This window comes from Sturnira hondurensis, unplaced genomic scaffold (genome assembly GCF_014824575.4).
Source record: "Sturnira hondurensis isolate 20B ecotype Veracruz unplaced genomic scaffold, ASM1482457v3 Scaffold0021354, whole genome shotgun sequence".
In the NCBI taxonomy this organism is placed as follows: Eukaryota; Metazoa; Chordata; class Mammalia; order Chiroptera; family Phyllostomidae; genus Sturnira; species Sturnira hondurensis.
Genome location: NW_028093985.1, coordinates 31386456 through 31405190, shown reverse-complemented (window position 1 = coordinate 31405190; position 18735 = coordinate 31386456). Strand labels below are relative to the sequence as shown.

At 34.9% G+C, this 18735-nt stretch overlaps 1 protein-coding gene across 5 annotated transcripts in view; it reads left to right on the top strand.

The window, feature by feature from the left end:
* TMEM232 (transmembrane protein 232) overlaps positions 1–18735 on the top strand; it is a 195012-nt gene that overhangs the window by 8343 nt on the left and 167934 nt on the right. For all 5 annotated transcript variants that reach the window (XM_037032314.1, XM_037032311.1, XM_037032308.1 and 2 more), the window contains one exon: positions 758–893. In XM_037032314.1, the coding sequence (XP_036888209.1) occupies positions 769–893 (125 nt within the window). In that variant the 5' untranslated portion in view covers positions 758–768. The remainder of the gene's footprint in view (positions 1–757; positions 894–18735) is intronic.

Sequence of the window (18735 nt, the reverse complement as noted above, 5' to 3'; positions counted from 1 at the left end):
TGTGATTATATTGAAATGTAATTCTGACTGCCCATTTAGTTACTTCATTTTGCTATTTAAATATTTCACCAAACACAAATAGCATGCCCTAGTTTTGGCCTTACACCCATAAAATGTGCTCAGACATGCTTCTAAAGTTTATGAGGGCAATCAGAGAAAGCATAATGTAAATGGCAAAAAGACAGAAGACAGGAAACGAAATTTATAAGTAACCTTAAAAAGCAGTAGCATAGTAATCTAATACTGATCATAAGCACTTATATATGTAATACTTTCTGTAAGTCAGGCTTTATTCTAATATATATTCTTCAATCTACATATATTAGTCTACTTATTTCTGTAAACATACTATTTCCTTTGCACAGGAGAGGAAACTGAAGCACTGAGCAGTTAAGTAAATCAGTCTGATTATATTCTTTTAAGTGCTATCTATGTCATGCTGTTTTTTCAATGGTTTTGCTTACCATTGAAAGAATGGTTCTTTCAATGGTAAAGTACAATAAAGACTATATATTATATGCAAGGATAATTTTATAGTAGTAACAACAGATAGAATATGAGATTTTGATTTAAAGTTGGGTTTGACTCCTAGATCTGGTAGTTTAACTTTAAATACTTCCTTAATATAATTTCACACTTAACCCTGCTTTTCCTTCTTGCCACCCTTTCCCCCATAAATAATGAATTTGCATGAAGCATATTATTTCATACTGAGAGTACTTTTGAATTTAATATATAATTTAATCTTTCTTTTTAGGTTTATGATCCATGAATATGCCTGTTAAAAACTCACCCGTGAGTAATCCGTTTGGAGTAATATCATCCTCTTACTATGAACAACACTTGAGGTTTAATTTACAAAATTTAAGGGAAAGAAAGAATGATAAATCAAAGTAAGTTAAAAAATTACAAGATATTAAAGTATTGAACCCATACATATTGTAGAATTTAGGAAGTATAAATAATTATGAGAAATAAATATAACTAAGGATAACAATTTTAACATTTGCTATTTTTTAAGTAAATAGCTTAATAATTTTATAATCATTTCCAAAATTTTGAATTCTACATGTTTTTTTAAATAAGCAATTCTTATAGTCATATTTGTATTTTAAGTTGCCATAATAACCCATGAAATGCACGAGAAAGCAGTCAATAACTACTATATAGAGCAGCATTACAGTTATTGCTATGTCATTTGCTCTTTCAAATGAAGCCATAATAGAATGTTTTTCTTCATCAAATTATTGTCTTGGGATAAAATCTCTAAAACGCAGTTACTTAATCAAAGTTTGTTGATAATTTAAAAATCACGTGTAATTTTAAGAAATGTTGAAACTTAAAAAGGGAATAATAAGATATATAATACAACTTACATATGTTTGTTTAAAATATTTTCTTTAATAAAGAACAGATTGGCAGATCAGCTCAAGGCTCTTTGGCCTCACACGTGCCCTCCCTACTATAATGACTGTGGCACATATCATTTCGGTTCATTTTTCTACTTTAATATACATGAATATAAAAATTATATTTTCTGTGTGAATAAATGTAAATTATATCTTTACATAAATTATATACACAGATAAATGATAACACATTTATCTGTGACTTGATTTTTTAAAAAGCAGTTTTGTGCCCTGGCTGGTGTAGCTCAATGGATTGAGCGCGGGCCTGTGAACCACACGATTGCGGTTCGATTCCCAGTCAGGGCACATGCCTGGGCTGCAGGCCAGTTCCCGGCAGGGGACTCACAAGAGGCAACCGTACATTGATCTTTCTCTCTCCTTCCTTTCTCCTCTAAAAATAAATAAATAAATAAATAAAAGCAGTTTTGTTTTTAATTCAATCCATATTGATGGTCATGTATTTTGTTTCATTCACATTAGCAGCTGTATAGTGTTCTAATATTATGAATTTTATTTACCTTATTTTCAAAAATTTTGCCATGAAATTCATGCTATAGTGAAAATTATTGTATATTTCTTCTTGTGTACCTTTTTGTTTCTCTGGAGTGGGTTTTTGAATGCCTGAATTTTTAAATTTAACTTGATGCTATTGCTCTCCAAAGTACCTGAATCAATTTACGTTTTCTTTACCAGCATGGGAATGTATCACTTACCCCATCCACACCAACACCTGGTATTGCCAGACTTCTTAATATTTGCTGTTATAGGAGGTCAAATGTGGCACTTGCCTAATATCTAATTTTTTGAAATTCCTGGTAACTAATGAGATGAAGCATCTCTTAATGTATGTTGACATTAAAATTACTTCTATGAATTATCTCTTCATATGTTTGACCAATTTACTTTTGTGTTTGTCTTTTTAATTGACATTTGATATTCTTAAATATTTATTGTGAATTCTTTCAGACTGGCTTGTCTTTAAACTTTGTTTGTGTGGTACCTACCATCACACAGAAGTCTTGAAAATTAATATAGTTATTATGTTTTTAAGATTTATTCAAGATGTTGAGTGTAAGTATATATTGCAGATTTGTTCATTGTATTAGTCCATCTTATTAATGTATGCAAATTATTCATACATTCTTCTATTGTTGGCCATTTGAATTATTGCCTGTTTATGGTTAATTATAACCAGTGTTTCTATGAACACTTTTGCACAAGCATCCTGGCCCATATTCTAAGGTACATACCTAGAAATGGACTTTTGGATCATAGAATATATACCATTTGGTGAACAGAAGTTATTCATTATAAATGTTTTATGATTAGTCATTTTTCTATGTTGCCTGAGAAATCTATCTCCACCACCAGATAATGTAGATATTCTTATACGTCATTTTCTTAACAAACCTGTTTTGTCTTTCATGTATTACATTTTAGAAATTATTTTTGTTCATGGTGTGAAGTACAGGTCTAATTTCCTTTTTTGCATTCATAGCTAATTATCAACACCATTCTCCACTATTTCTCTAGTACAATTATTGCATAAAGCAGCTGCATGCATGTAGTGGGTATGTGTCTGGGCTCTCTGTTCTGTTCCACCGGTCTGTTTGTCTCTTTCCATACCAACACCCCATTGCCTTAGTCACTATCATTTAATAATAACATTGAATAGTTAATATGACTGATTTTCCAAATTTGTTCTTCTTCAATGATATGTTGCATATTATTTTTAGAATCACTTTGTCATGTTTATTTTTCCAAGCCCATGAGATTGTTTATTGGATTTTTCTAAATCTACAGATCAATTTGAGAATTGGCATTTTTAGCATAGTAAGGATTCCAATCCATTAACAAGAAGTATCTCTCCATTTATCTAGTTACTTGTAAAATTTATCAATGAAATTTTAATGTTTTTTCCATATAGGTACTATCTTTTGTTAGATCTATTTTTATGTTTTTGGGTATTTTTTGGTATTATTATAAGTTTTATGCATATATTTTTTAAAATAGATTTTTTAGCTGTTGTCAGAAGAGATAAATATAACTGACTTTATGTGTTGATCTTACATAGAGAAATTTTGCTAAATTGTCTTATTAATTGTAAACAGTATTTCAACTTTGATTTAAAAGTAATACTCTAAACATTTCATAATTAAGTATGTTGTTTTTCCCTAACCCTATTTGTCATTTTAATCTTATTTTGTTTTGTTAATGAACCACCTTAGACTTTATTACTATTTTAAGTAGTTAATGTTCCTTTATATTTTATTTACTGTATCACTTTCCTTGGTTTTTATTCCTTCTTGCTTCTCATTCCTTGTTTTTCTTTTGTCTGATGTACAAATTTAAAATTTTTTCTTAGTGAGATTTTGTTGTTAAAATTTTTTATTAGTCTAAATATGTTTTTATTTTATTCTTACTCTTAAATTTTTAAAAACTGAATATGGAATTAACTTTTTTCTGTTATAACTTTTATTCATTTTTTCCTGCAGCACATTAATGATATTATTCCACTCACAGCTTCCTTTATTGCTGTTGAGGAGCTGGGTGAAATTTTGATTTGATTTTTTTAAGATTCATCTGTTCTCCCAAACTTTGGGTACTTTCAAAAATTTCTTACTGCCTTTCATTTTCTGCAGTTTTACTATGATGTATCAGAATGTAATTAAAGATTATTCTCCTTGGATTTCTTAGACGTTTGAATCTGTGGACTGCTGCCTTTCACAATTCCTAAAAAATGATCAGACACGGTTTCTTTTGGTGCCAGCTTGGCAGCCCATTCTCTCTTTTCTCTCCTTACAGGACTCAATTAAATGTACATCGGGCCATGTCATTTTATATTTCATGTTTTTTACTCTCACATCTCCATGTTCCATCTTTTGCCTATTCTTCCTCTTTTTGAATAATTTATTCTGATGTGATACGTTTTCTACATGACGAATTTTCTCTCTTGTTACCAAATTTATCCATTGAGTTTTAATATTTATATCTTACATTTCTAGTAATTCCTTCACTTTTCTTCAAATCTTCTGTTTAGGCTAATCACTTTTGGTTGCCTGCAGAGAATTTTAAGCATATTGTGGAACAAGTATAAAGGTTTTATAATTTATGTCTGATTATTCCAATAATTGTAGTCTTGGTAAGTTTGTAATTTTTATTGTTCTCCTTTATGTTGTATCTTTTCATTTCCCACTTGTCCTTGAGGGAAAATGTTGGTGTCATTCTCCAGAGAACCTTGCACTTGCTCTCTTCCAGGCCCTGGAGATGCTACTAGTTTGGTACAACTGAAACTGACTTCCCTGTCTAAGTGTTCCTGGCCAGCCATCTGTCTCTCTTTGCGTGAGGAATAGATCTGTTGAGATTGACCTCCTCAGACACTTACACATGCACACACACGTGCACACACACGTTTTTTTCTTTTTACTTCTTGAGTACCAAGGCTGCCTTCCTATAGCCTCCTGTGGTTAGGGAGAAAAGATTGGGATGACAGACAATGTGAGGGGCGTAAGTTTTCTGCACTTTGAAAATCCTGGCCTTTTCTTTACTGTGCAGTCAATTGGAAAACATACTTGGCGTTGTCTCCATGGCCCTTTGATCAAGAGCAATAAAAATCTGTCCCTGGAATCAGCTGTTTGAGATGAAGCAGAGACCTAACTTGCATGAAGGAATATCTTTTTGTTTTTATTCTTAGGTGTTGCATGAACTGCCATAGGCCTCATAACATATTTGCTTCGCTTATTCTTTCTTAGAAACTTGAGTTTTGGCAGGCTCAGAATGTGTTTTCTTAGAGACACATGTAGGGAATCCATGTAAACCCTTTAAATTAGACACTGAAACCCAACATTTATCGACCAAAGAGAGAATCACACCGCCCTGCAATGGATTACTGCTTCATATCACACTACTTGGTCACAGTTTTTTATAACTCAGATTATTTTATTGTGCATAGTCAGTCTGTTTTGCCTATTCTAATTTATCTAGAGATGAAAAAGATCAAAAGATTTTGAAGACTTACATCAACTACACATTTATTTTAGCTTACTAGAGAAAATGAAAGGGAATCTAAATCTTACATTAGGAATATTTAGTTATATTATTAAGATTATTTTACATCTTTCTCACAGTAGCTGCTTGTGTATCTTTTATGTCTGGAAGGCTGTAGTTTTCAAAGCTTCCTGAAATGTTAATAAATCTGAAGTCTTTCCATTTCATTAGTGTTTTTGACACTTGTATATTTGATAAAATGTGTTCAACAAATACAAGTTCTAAATATTTAAAAATATTATATATTTATAACATACATATAATATTAAGTTTTATATGTATAAATTTATAATGCAACATAACTCTTTAGTGTGAGTTTTAAATATCTGCTGTGAGCAGCAAGAAGAAACATTTTAAGGCTCATTTATATACTGGCCTTTTGTTTATTTGAACAATAGTTTTTTCATTTTCTGAATTATTAAAAGCCTTTCAGTGAAATCCTAATGGTTAAGACCCTGCAATTAGATCTGTTAACTTTAGCCTGATACATCTATACTTGTAGTATTTTTGTTCACCAACAAATGACTTAGCCAAAAATATGGTGAATGAGGAGCTTGATGGCCAAAAGAAGCATGAACACATACATTCAACATATTGCAGTGTGTCTTCCTTTAGGATGTATTACCCCAAATAAGGTATCAGCAGCTACCAATGAAATTAGCTGTACAAAGTACGTAGGATCTCACAAGATTATGGACACCATAGTCTTCTTATACTTGAGCTTACACAATTATCTTGGCTCAAGTCTCTAGAAGGCAGAATATGAGAAGAGGATTATTTTTCTAACACTTTATTTGGGATATACAAGGTCAACACAGTGAAAGTGAAAAAAATTTAAAAAGGAAAGTGAAGCAAGAAATCTTTAGATATTACCGTCCTGATCACTAAATGGCATCTTGCTTCAAAAAGACACAGAGGAGCTATGTCCATACTTGACATATGGGACGTAGCAAGACTGATTTCAAGAAGAAACCACATCTCACAGTAGATCATGGAATGGAGAATTGAGGAAAGATATTCATCTCCACTGCTCCCTCCTGTCCAGGATTTTCCTTGCTAAAGACTCCTCCCCATAGGTGCTAACTTATTCATACTTCCAGGTTGTGACCCCTGACCCCTGGCTGCTTCAAATGTTGAAGGGGAGGGGCAGCTCACTGCTTGGGGCGTGAAAGTCATACAGGTGTGGAGTGACTCTGAGATAGCACATTAAGCTTTAGAAGTGTAGGCTTTTCTAAGAATAGACTTCTTTTATAGACAACCTTGAAAGGACCATTGACTGTTAATAAATGTACAATAGAATGTAAGTATCAGTGCATGCATTTGGAAAAGTGAATTTTTATTTTCGTAAATATTTTTAGCCCTCAATTTTCATCTAAATGACTTTCTGCTGAAAACCCAGTCTGTGTTAATAACCACCTTGACTTTGTTTATAGTTCTCTTTAGTAGTAATTAGTAAGTAGGAAAAAGCATTTTCAAGGCTTAAGACATTATTCTGTTTACTAAGACTGAATCACAAATGTAAGATCTAAAGAAATACAAAGACTTAATAAAAGAATGTATAAAACCATAGATATTTGAAAAATGAATTTAAGTCCTATGTTTCTGATTTCATACCATAAAGCTTATTGGGTATCCACAATATAAAGATGATATAACAATTACACAGGGATGACAGAGGATATTTCCAACGTCTGACTTCAAAACACCAAACCCAAGATCAGTGCATTCAAATTCATAAATTTAGGTGAGGTGGTTATATAGTAATTTATGTACATGCCCACATCACCAAGTCTTTAGTTATGCCCTTTAGTAAATCTCTTCCTGGATTCCTTATACATTCAGTTGTAACACAGACATACCTAAAAATGTCCAGGCTATTCCTTAATTCTGCTGGTACTTCTGGTTTTTAGGAGCCAAGCTAACTGTTATTCAAAATCTGTGCCTGTTTCTATCCCTCCTTTTTTTACCACTATCCCATATCGAACTTACTAGAAATGTAGCTAATACTTAATTTTTTCACCATTGTATTTCATTTCACTCTATGAAATCTGAGTTTTGTTTTTATTTATCTGGTGAAGCTCTTAAAGATCTCTACTGACTTTCTAAACATTAACTCTAATAATCTTGTCTTTAGCTTTCAGATCACCACAGATGTGTGTGTTTTGTCATGGTCTTCATCTTCTATGCATACTTTTCGATCCTAGTCTACAATTGTTTGTTTGCATGGAACTGGCACCTTTAGTTTAGTTCAAGCAAAAGAAAAATGTAATGGAAGGATATATAAGACTGTGTCGTGGAGCCTGAGAGCAGCAGCTATAGCCAGACCTCATTCATTTACTCAGTACTAATTATGTGTTCTCTAAAAGATGCTGGAGGTAAAATGGTCAACAGATACAATATTTATCTATACTAGACTATAAACTCTAAAATGATATGGAATCTGGCTATCTATCCGATAAATGTTGGTGAGAGGCTATAGTAGTGAAAAACTAGCTTTTCTATTTTGATATGTTTTTCTATTTTGGCATGTCATCTTGAACAACATTTCCTCAGAAGCCACCCTTCAGCTCTAACGTCAGTTAATTTGAGTATCAACCAATTATTTAAAATCCTTTGAGAGAGGATTGGATTGGCCCAGCTTGAGTCAGATGTCCACTGTGATCCAATCAGCTATAGACCTGGGAAGAGAGGGATTTGGATTCATCTGGTGCTAATGCAGAATTTAGACATAGTGGCTCAGCAGGGACTATGAGTAATGAACAATTCACAGAGAAGGAGTTTATATGCCAAATAATACATATATTTGCATTCCATTTAATACCTCACTGAATCTCTTCCTATCATATTTGCTGTTTCTTTTTTCCTTTGTAACTTTGAAATTTGTCCAAAGGCATCTCCTTTCTTCAGTATTTTTCCTCTTGAAATTTCATGGTTTTGAGTGCCACTGATATGTAAGTGAATCTGCAATCTTTATTTCCAGATTTTAATCATTTCCATTTTAATCAGGCCTATTTGGGTTATAGGCCTCTGCACTTGAATGTCTCACAGGAAAACATGGTCAATATGTCCAGAATGGCACAGGTCATCTGCCCAAATTCCTCCATCCATCTGTCTCAATGACAATGCTCTATTACTAATCATGCAGAGTTAAAATTTTTAGATTATCTGTATGTCCAACCTGACTATTTCTTTTCTCACATCTCATTACCTGTTAAGCTCTATTGATTTAGCCTCTACCCAATTTCTCACAGTCAGTTACTCTTTTTTATTATTATTTTCCAAACCACACTTTAGACCTTTATTACTTCTTACCTGTATTGTTGAAATAATTGCCCAGCTGTTGACCAACAGCCACTGCTCACTCCAAACCATTGGACACATGACTGTCACTTAAGTCATCTGAAAACATAGCTGTAATCTCATCACTTTTCTGCTCAATAATTTCCTTGTATTTATCAAGTAAAATTCAAAAGTCTATGTATAACATAGAATTACCATATTTTGCCATGTATAAGCACAACCACATTTTTGGCCCAAACTTTCAGGGAAAAGATATNTCTCACAGGGAAACATGGTCAATATGTCCAGAATGGCACAGGTCATCTGCCCAAATTCCTCCATCCATCTGTCTCAATGACAACGCTCTATTACTAATCATGCAGAGTTAAAATTTTTAGATTATCTGTATGTCCAACCTGACTATTTCTTTTCTCACATCTCATTAGCTGTTAAGCTCTATTGATTTAGCCTCTACCCAATTTCTCACAGTCAGTTACTCTTTTTTATTATTATTTTCCAAACCACACTTTAGACCTTTATTACTTCTTACCTGTATTGTTGAAATAATTGCCCAGCTGTTGACCAACAGCCACTGCTCACTCCAAACCATTGGACACATGACTGTCACTTAAGTCATCTGAAAACATAGCTGTAATCTCATCACTTTTCTGCTCAATAATTTCCTTGTATTTATCAAGTAAAATTCAAAAGTCTATGTATAACATAGAATTACCATATTTTGCCATGTATAAGCACAACCACATTTTTGGCCCAAACTTTCAGGGAAAAGATATTTTAATTTTTTAATTAAATTTTTATTTATTTATATTTAGATGCTTGTTTTTTTGTATTATAAAGGAATTTTAGCATATATTGTTAAACATATTATGGTAAAAGAAATTTTATGAACAAATAATTACAAAACACAAGAACTGGTACAAGGTATTTTAGGCACTACCCATGTATAATGTGCATACTTATTTTCCTCTAAAAATGTTGGGCAAAAAAAGTGCACATTATAAATGGGAAAATACAGGTAGTACCTACTGCAACTAAGAAAATCTAAAATAGCAATGACACTTAAACAAAATAGCAGTTTATTTCTTTAAAGTGCCTTTCATACTAGTCCAGAGCTGGTAAGATGATACAGGACCTAGGTTCCATCTAACTAGCTGCTCTGCTATATGTGGCTTAGTCTTAAGGCTACCTCATGGTCTGTCATGGCTGCTGAAGCTCCAGCAATCACAGTCATGCTTCATGCAGCAGAATAAAGGAAGGGCAGAAAAAGTGTTTGTGTATTTTTTAGGGGGGGGACTTAGAACTACTATATGAATTTTACTTACATCTTTGTGGCTGAAATCTATATATATATATGTGCATACCTAATTGCCAGAAAGAACTTTTTATTAAGAAATGGAAGAGAATAGACATTGATGTAGGTATTTGTCTCTGTCACAGTTGCTATTCAATGCCATTTGCTTTTGTTCTCAACTGAGTATTTCCATCTTCCTTTCCTATCTTTATTTTAAGCATCCAGTCACTCTATGCTAAGGATATATGTGTATATATATATTTCCTACGTGTATTAGTTAAGGTGATTTTGAAGCAACTATAAAAAGAGGTCTCTAATTTCAGTGGGTCATAAGACAAAAGTGTATTTATCTGACATATGAATCCAGTGGGTGTAGGCTGACAGGATAGCTCTGATTTAGGGGTTAGTGAGAAACTCATGACCCCCATCATCCCATAGGACGTTGTACTCCTTTTCCTGATCAAAGCTGATTCAGCACCATATTTGTGTTCCAGTCCACTGGAGGGAGAAAAAATAAAGTCTCATTCTAGAGAAACTAGCCTGTCTAAGTTGAGGTGACCTGAAGTTTGCATATATTACATCTGGTCACATCCCACGGGCTTGGCCATGTGGCTACACCCACCTGATCGTGTGCCCAGGAACAGCAGAGCAAGGATTTGGAAAGGATAACAGCTACTCTATCACAATCCAGTTTCTGTCTGTACTTCAAGGTACAGCTCAAGTGCTATTTCTGCAAAGAACTTTTTTTCTGAGTCTTTAACCAAAACCAGTATGTGTCTAACTAACAGTTATCTCCTGCTGAATATTTGCCAGGAACTAGACTGTGTGTTCTGGTTTAGTGCTTTTCAAAATTCCACAAGATTTTGCCCACATTTCCACAGATAGAAAATTATCGCTCACCCTGATTAAACAAAGACTGTAAAACTGTGAAGTGTTCGGAGTGTCATCTCTACTCTGAGCTCCCACAGCTTTTCTTTTTTTTCCTCTTTTTTTTCTTGTTAGTAGTCTCCTTATGCTACCTTTATGATGTGTCTCACTTCCCTCCTACACTGTGAACTTTCTGAGGCCAGGCCTGGTTCCTCCATTAGTCCTCATTGCACTGGGCTGGCCAAAATGTCTATTTAATTTTTTCCATAAAATAAGGACTCATTTTTCATTTTCACCAATATCTTTATTGATTTGGATATTTTGAGTATGTTGGCTATCTCCTGCTATTGCCTTCCAGTGGGTAGAGGCCAGGGGTGCTGTAAATATCTCCCAGTGCATAAGGCAGCCCCACAGCAAAGAATTATTTGCCCAAAATGTCAATAGTACCAAGAAACCTTGCAAACCACTTTTGACACGTTTGATCAGTCACAGCACCTTCTCTACACACTGCATAAATCTTTTTGTGCATTTCAGTTGTGTTTTGTACCTATTCCTGAAATAATAAAGCACAATATACCAAAAACATTGCATATCTTCTTTCATCCTCAATATTAAAATGACTGCACAAAAATTCACCAATTTTGATGTTTTTTTAGTGCATGCTGATATGGCAGCTGTCACAATACAATCTAAAAATATTGTTTTGAATGAAGTTAAAGACAACTAAGCACTACTAGAGCCATCGCAGAGAAAAACTAAATGAACTTTTTGGCCAATCCAATATCTAGCAAAATACCTTGCATGTAGGAGGCTTTCATTAACTATGTCCTGAATAAATGAACTGTCAGCTAAAAAAAAGTTTTGAATTCACAGATAATGTACATAAAGGCTCAGTTTGGATGGGGTATCCATACAGTCAGGAGAAGCTAGTTCATTCTCTTAATATGAAAATTAAAATGATGTTCTTTAGCCACTAGCATTTCTACAGGACTGTACTTGTGCACTTAGAGTAGGTTGCATTTATCTTTGTGAAATTCTTTGATAATATGAAAAAATTTGAATGTGTGAAACTACAGTATGTTTTCTTTTTAAATGCCTACGAGGCTACACTTACTTTTTAAAGTTTTCTTTTCTTCTCATCATGCTTTGTGTTTATCATCAAATAAGCATTTGTATAACAATCTCAACTTATTTGTGATAGGCAAGAAATGATTAAAATAGCTATATTTATTTCCTGTTAAATATTTATTGACAATAGCTGTGGGAGACATATTAAGAGTGAGATACCTGTACAGAAAGCTGAAAAACATCAGCTCTCCATATTTTCCATGACTCGTTACAGGCTATAGTCCATTTTTAAAAAATAATTGACAAAACTGAGATTATTTTTTAAATGTACTGTAAGCATAGAAATTGAATTATTATTGTTTTGATTGTGAGGCTTTTCTATACTTTAGAAATAAAATTAGATAAATGCATTTTCCTCAGAGCCTATGAAAAGCTGAGATAAAGTATCTCATTTCAGAAAATGTATTTTTAATTTATATTTGAAACCCTGGATATTGTGTGTGTGTGCGTGTGAGTCTGCATTTGGTGTGTTTGGGGGGTGTCTACAGCTGGTAGTGGGGAATTCGGCTTAAATTGCCTCGACTGTTACTTTATTAAGAAGAGTGCATACAGTGTATATTCTTATACTGTAATACATTCTGAGGGATTTTATAAAATGATCTAAGTATGAAGATTTAGACGTATTATTCCAAATATTGGCTCTGTTCACTTTTATTTTTTTTTGTTTTTTTTAATTTAATTTATTTTTATTTTTAGAGAGAGGGCAATGGAAGGAGAAAGAGTGGGAGAGAAACATCAATGTGTGGTTGCCTCTCCCGTGTCCCCCACTGGGGACCTGGTCTGCAACCCAGGCATGTGCCCTGACTGGGAATCGAACCAGTGACCCTTTGCTTCACAGGCCCATGCTCAATCCACTGAGCTACACCAGCCAGGGCTCTGTTCACTTTTAAAGCTATGACCTTGAGTTTGAGGTTTACCCTCTCTGAGCCTCCTTATTTTCTTCTGTAAAACAGAGAAAGTGCAGTTTAGTGTCAGTTAACCACCAGTTGTTCACTAAACAAATCATATATGCAGCAATAAGGAAAAACTTAAGAACATCAACTTAGATCAAGGAATATAAGACAGATATACGAACACTAAATTATGGGTCAGATATCTGTGGGCTTTAGAATTAGGCCTGAGAGGAGTTCTTGGCCCTTTGTAGTTGTGTGACCTTAAGCAGTTTCATCGCCACCATCCTCACTTCTACCAAGTCACCATCACCCAATTCCTGTCGTTCTGCAACAACCTCTAACCAGTGTCCCTGCTCCTGCTCTCTGAATAGGAGCAGCCTTTGTGATTTTTGAAGAATGTGAATGAAGTCTTCCATGATCTAATTTAAAGTGTATATTGTTTTCCCACTACATACAGGGTAGAATCCAGACCCTGCCCTCTGGTTTAAATACCCTGGGAGATCTAGGCCCGGGCTATCTCCCTGATGTATCAGTGGTTTCTCCTTTGCCCCTGGTCTTCTTGGTCTCTCTCCCATTGCAGCTCGGGTGTCTGTCTCAGACCTTTCCTGGTCACCTAATGTAATGCAGCTCTCTTCCCCTCTGCTCTTCTTCCACATCACTCCCCTTTTGTCTCCTCAGCACTTACGCTCAGAAATCATCTTGTTCACCTATTTTTTCTTGTTTATTGTGTATGTATGTATTCTCCCCAAATAGAGTATATGATCCATGAAGCAAGTGCCTGCACATTTGGTTTGGATACATTTCTGTTTGTACCCTATTGCCTAGAAGAGTGTTTGACTCACAGAGGTGCTCAATGAATAGAGAATAAAGCATTCATTAAGTTAACAAATGGCAGACAGACTTTATCTTGAAGTGATTTTTTTCACCTTCCATTCCTCATCCATCAACACTTGAAATACACTTTAGTATTTAGGACAGCTTTAGACATAAAACTTTTTAGAACAGTTTTAAATGACAGTTTTAGAACAGTTTTAGACATATCCTAAGATAGTACACAGAGTTTCCATATACCCAGAGCCTGGTTTCTCCTATTCCTAACATCTTACATTTATCACACTGTAGAACCATATTGATATGTTATTATTAACTAAAACCACATGCCATTTAAATTTTCCTAGTTTTCACCTGATGCCTTTTTTCGGTTTCAGGACTCCATCCAGGAAATCACATTGTGTTTCATTGTCATGTCCTTTTGTGACTTCTTGGCTGTGATAGTTCCTCAAACTTTCCTTGTTCATAACGACCTTGACAGTTTGGAGGAGGACTGGTCAAGCATTCTGTAGAATGTTCCTCTACTGCCATTTTTCTGATGTTTTTCTCATGATTAGATTAGGATTATGTGTTTGTTTTTTGTTTTTGTTTTTTTTTAAGAAACACAACAGAGTTCAAGTGCATTCTCATTACATCAAACAAGGGCACATACTATCAAACAATTTATCACTATGGGTATTGAATGGGTCATGTGGCTAAAGTAGCGTTTGTCAAGTTTCTTCACTGCATACTCTTGGATAGACATCCCCTTTTTACTCTTCAGACTCTTGGATAGACATTGCTATGAGCAGCGCATCTGAAGGAAAATTTAGATTCCCGCATCTCCATGTATTCAACAATAAATTGCTAATAGATTAAAATATAAATGTAAACATTTATTGTAAGAAAATTAAGGTGTTTATTTGTATATTATTTGGGTGAGGAAGATCATCTAAGTGAGAAACTTCAGAAATAATAAAGAAAAATGGTATCATTTATAAGAATAAAATTTTAATATATAGCCAAATTTACCATAACAATGAAAAGAAGTATTATACTGAGATAAAAGTACCTGCAACATACATTTGCAAATTTTTAATAAGTCGAGTATTTAACGTGTGCCAAGTAGTCTTCCATGTATAATGCATCTATTATTTTGTTTGACTTTTAAGACAACCCATGAAATATATATTTACTTTTTCATTTTACAGACAAGAAAATTAAGGCACAGATAGTTAAATAAACTGTGTAAGGCTACAGATTTAGTAAGGAGGGAACAGAAAAAAAATCAAACCCCAGGCAGGCTGGCTCCCAGGCCCAGGCACTTAAACACTACACAAAAGCCTAAAAAAGCTTTTTGGTAGGAAAAAAAATCCTAATAAGAAAAAAAAGGAACAAATATGTAAATGTGCTTGCCACAGAAAATAAAATGTAAGAATGAATGTAAGACCATTCATGTGGGAAAAGATGCCCAGGAATGCTAATAGTTAGGGAAATACAAACTTTAAAATGCAAAGGAATGCCACTTTCATCCACCAAATTGGAAATAATGGAGAAGATTGATATCCTGTTCTGGTAAGGATGTGGATAAATGGGAATTTTTGTGCTTTACTAGTATGAATATGAACGACTAGACTACTTTTGGAAAGTATTTTTAAAAAATCTATTGTAATTAGAAGTATACGTACTCTTGGTTCTGGCCACTAATACTTAAAACTTCTTTCTTGTAAAATGTTAACACTCATAGAAAGGAGTATATAAATATAAACATAAAGCTTAAAAATTATTATAAAGCAAACGCTTATGTACTTACCAGGTGAAAATGTAAATCGTTTTCAGAAGCCTCTTTTGTAACTCCTCTCAATAAAACATCCTTCTTTTCCCGCTTTCTCCATTCTCCTAACCTTCCTTCAGTTTTTTATAGTGTTTTTCTTTATATTATGGAATAAATAGTACAGTATTTATTTTCTGTGTGAATTAACAGTATGATTCTGAGATCACCTACATCATGCACATAGGTGACGCTTGTCCATTTTTATTTCCATAACATTAACAGGGGGCCTTCTTAGGCAAAACTGGGCAGACACACATGATTACACTAGGCCACAGTTACTGATGACATCATCCCTTAGCCCCTGAGCAGGACACAGCACAAGAGACTCAGCAGGCCAGTGAAGTGGCAATTGTTTGCCTCCTGAAAATGGTCTCACAACAGCCCACACAACAGACAAACACAGGAGTAATCATCTGTAGCACCTCCGAATGAGTGCCCCTGTGGAGAGAGAAGACTCAGAGACCTGGGCTCAGAGGATGCACGGACTTAGATTCTCCCTGTTCCTAAGTTGAACCAATAACTTTTTTTAAAAAAGGTTTACCGATTCCAGCAAAGGACATGCATTCTGGGAAACCCAATGGCTCTCCTTCTATCATAGTTATGGTTTATTTACAGCCTTCCAAGTCCAGATGTAGTTACCCATCAGGTCATTTTTACCATAAGCAATGGCTTCAATAACACAGCTGCCATCCAATTTCACTAGGTTTTATGGGAATGAAATGAGAAAACTAACCCAAGATCAAATGTGTCCATAGAAGAGGAGAGAATGATTTTGTTCACACTTTATTCACAGACAAAGCTGCACTTTTTGCTCCATGAGATAGAGAATTGGTTTGATTCTAGATTTTAGCTCTTATGAAAGTGTTGCTTTGAGATTTCTGTACCTGTCCCTTGGTGAACACATACACATTCCTGTTGGATATGTGCCCAGCAGTGGGACTGCTACGTCGATGGGCATGTCTCCTGTCAGTCTGGGTAGGTAACATTCAGCTGATCACCAAGGTGGATGCACCTGTTTGCACTGCCACAGCGGCTGTGAGGGTTCCTGTCACTCTGCATCCTCTTCAGTTGCTGGGATTGCCATCGTTAGTCATTATAGTGGGTATGAAGTAGTATTTCACTGTGGTTTAAGTTTGGGTTTCCTTATTTCTGATGTTAGTAATTGTTTCACACACATATAGGTGACTTGGATTTCTTCTTTTGTGAATTGCCTGTTTAAGTCTCTTCTCCATGTTTCTATTGTTTTGGAGTTCTTTATATACTCTGGATATGAACTTTTGTCTGTTATATGTGTTGAAAATATGTTCTATCACTTGAAGTTTTATCTTTCATTCTACATGTTTTCTTGTGTAAATATATTTACAAGCAGAGTTGGTAATCAAAATATTTAACTATTGATGTAGTATGGTAATTGATAAATCAGAATAGTATATACCTGATGAATATCAGGCCCCTTGTAAAAATTATAGCATCAGTCAACATAGCCAAAATTAGATAGTAAGTAACAGGAAATGCCAACCAATGAAAGAGCTGTTGGATTCGTTGTGCACATCCTGTTACCACGTGTTCGGATCAGCTGGACTTGAGCAATGTCTGATAAATTTAGTGAGGAAAGCACTCTACGGCACTGAATGGATGGTTCCATTCATTTAAAAGAGTGCATGTAGGCTGGTTTATGTCTGTGAGCACTGAGAAGGTATGCAGGAATACATGCTAAATCTAATCTTGGCTATTTCTTATGGGTACAAATGGAGTATAGTGTTGGAAGGCAGTCTTTTTCTTCACACACCCCTGAAAGCTTGGTCTGTTATAAACAGCATATGTGAATATTTTTAAAAAACCTAAGTTATAATGAAATTTATGAAAAATTAAATAAAGAAGCTGCCCTCTCCTAATTCACATGGAACTTTGTACCAATGGGCAAGTTAAAGCTATATTGGGCTCTTCTTTCAGAATAGATCCATGTAGATCAAAGACACGAGGTCTGTGCAGAAGTTGTCCAGCTATTGATAAAATATAATGAGAATGGTTTGTGCACATTGATGTAAACTGGCATCCGAGGAGAGGGGCCTGGAATGTACATGTGTGAACAATGGTGACCTCATTGTATTAGTCAGTGGGGGTAGTAGGTCCTGTTGAGTGAGCATGTGTACTGTGTGGCAGTCACCTTCAAAATGACTGAGTAGAACAATGAATCTGTATAAAATTTTGTGTCAAGCTTGAACATTCCTGTTACGAAACTATTCAGATGATTCAGAAGGCTGCAGCTATGGGCAACTGGTGATTGGCAGCTTCATCGTGACAGCACACCAACTCGTCCATCACGTCTTGCGCAGAATTTTTGTCAAAACATCAAATCACCCAGGTGACTCAGCCCCACTACAGCCCAGATTTGGTGCCCTGCAACTTCTGGCTTTTTCCAGAACTAAAATCACCTTTGAAAGGGAAGAGATTCCAAACCATCATATTTTGATGAGATCAAGAAAATATGACAGGGCAGCTGAAGGCAGTTGGGTGAACTGTGTGAAGACCCTAGGTGCCTACTTTGAAGGGGACTGAGGTGTCATTGTCCTATGTATGGTATTTCTTGTATCTTGTATCTTGTATCTTCTTCGACAAATATCTCTGTTTTTCATATGACATGGCAGGGCACCTTCTGGACAGATTTTGTATATCACCCAGATCACTACTGAGAATTTTCAGCCAAACTTTACCATGTCCATAAGTAAAGACAGAAAAATCAAGAATGAACTTACTCATTTAAAATGCTCAATTCTAGCAGAGTCTGTGAATTCTAGCACCTCAACCCTTTCTCTTATTTATTATAAGCTCCGTGAGAGCAAGGTTGTTTGTTTATTTTACCATTGTATCCCCAGTTCCAAGCTTAGTGCCTGATATACAAGAGGCAGTCAAGTAAGTGCTTACTAAGTATATGACTTGAATGAACATCCATTGTAGGATGTCAGTGAAAGAGCTGGTTATTTTAACATTGTTCTTCTCTGGGGCAGCTATATTTGGTCTAGTTTACAGGGCCCCTGCTGTTACCTCTGCTTACCCTGTGGATAGGTGGCACTGTGATTCCTTCTGAGTACATATGTCTCTCCAATAGGTCCGTGGATTACTCAGAGGCAAAGGCTAACGTTTATTTACACTTTC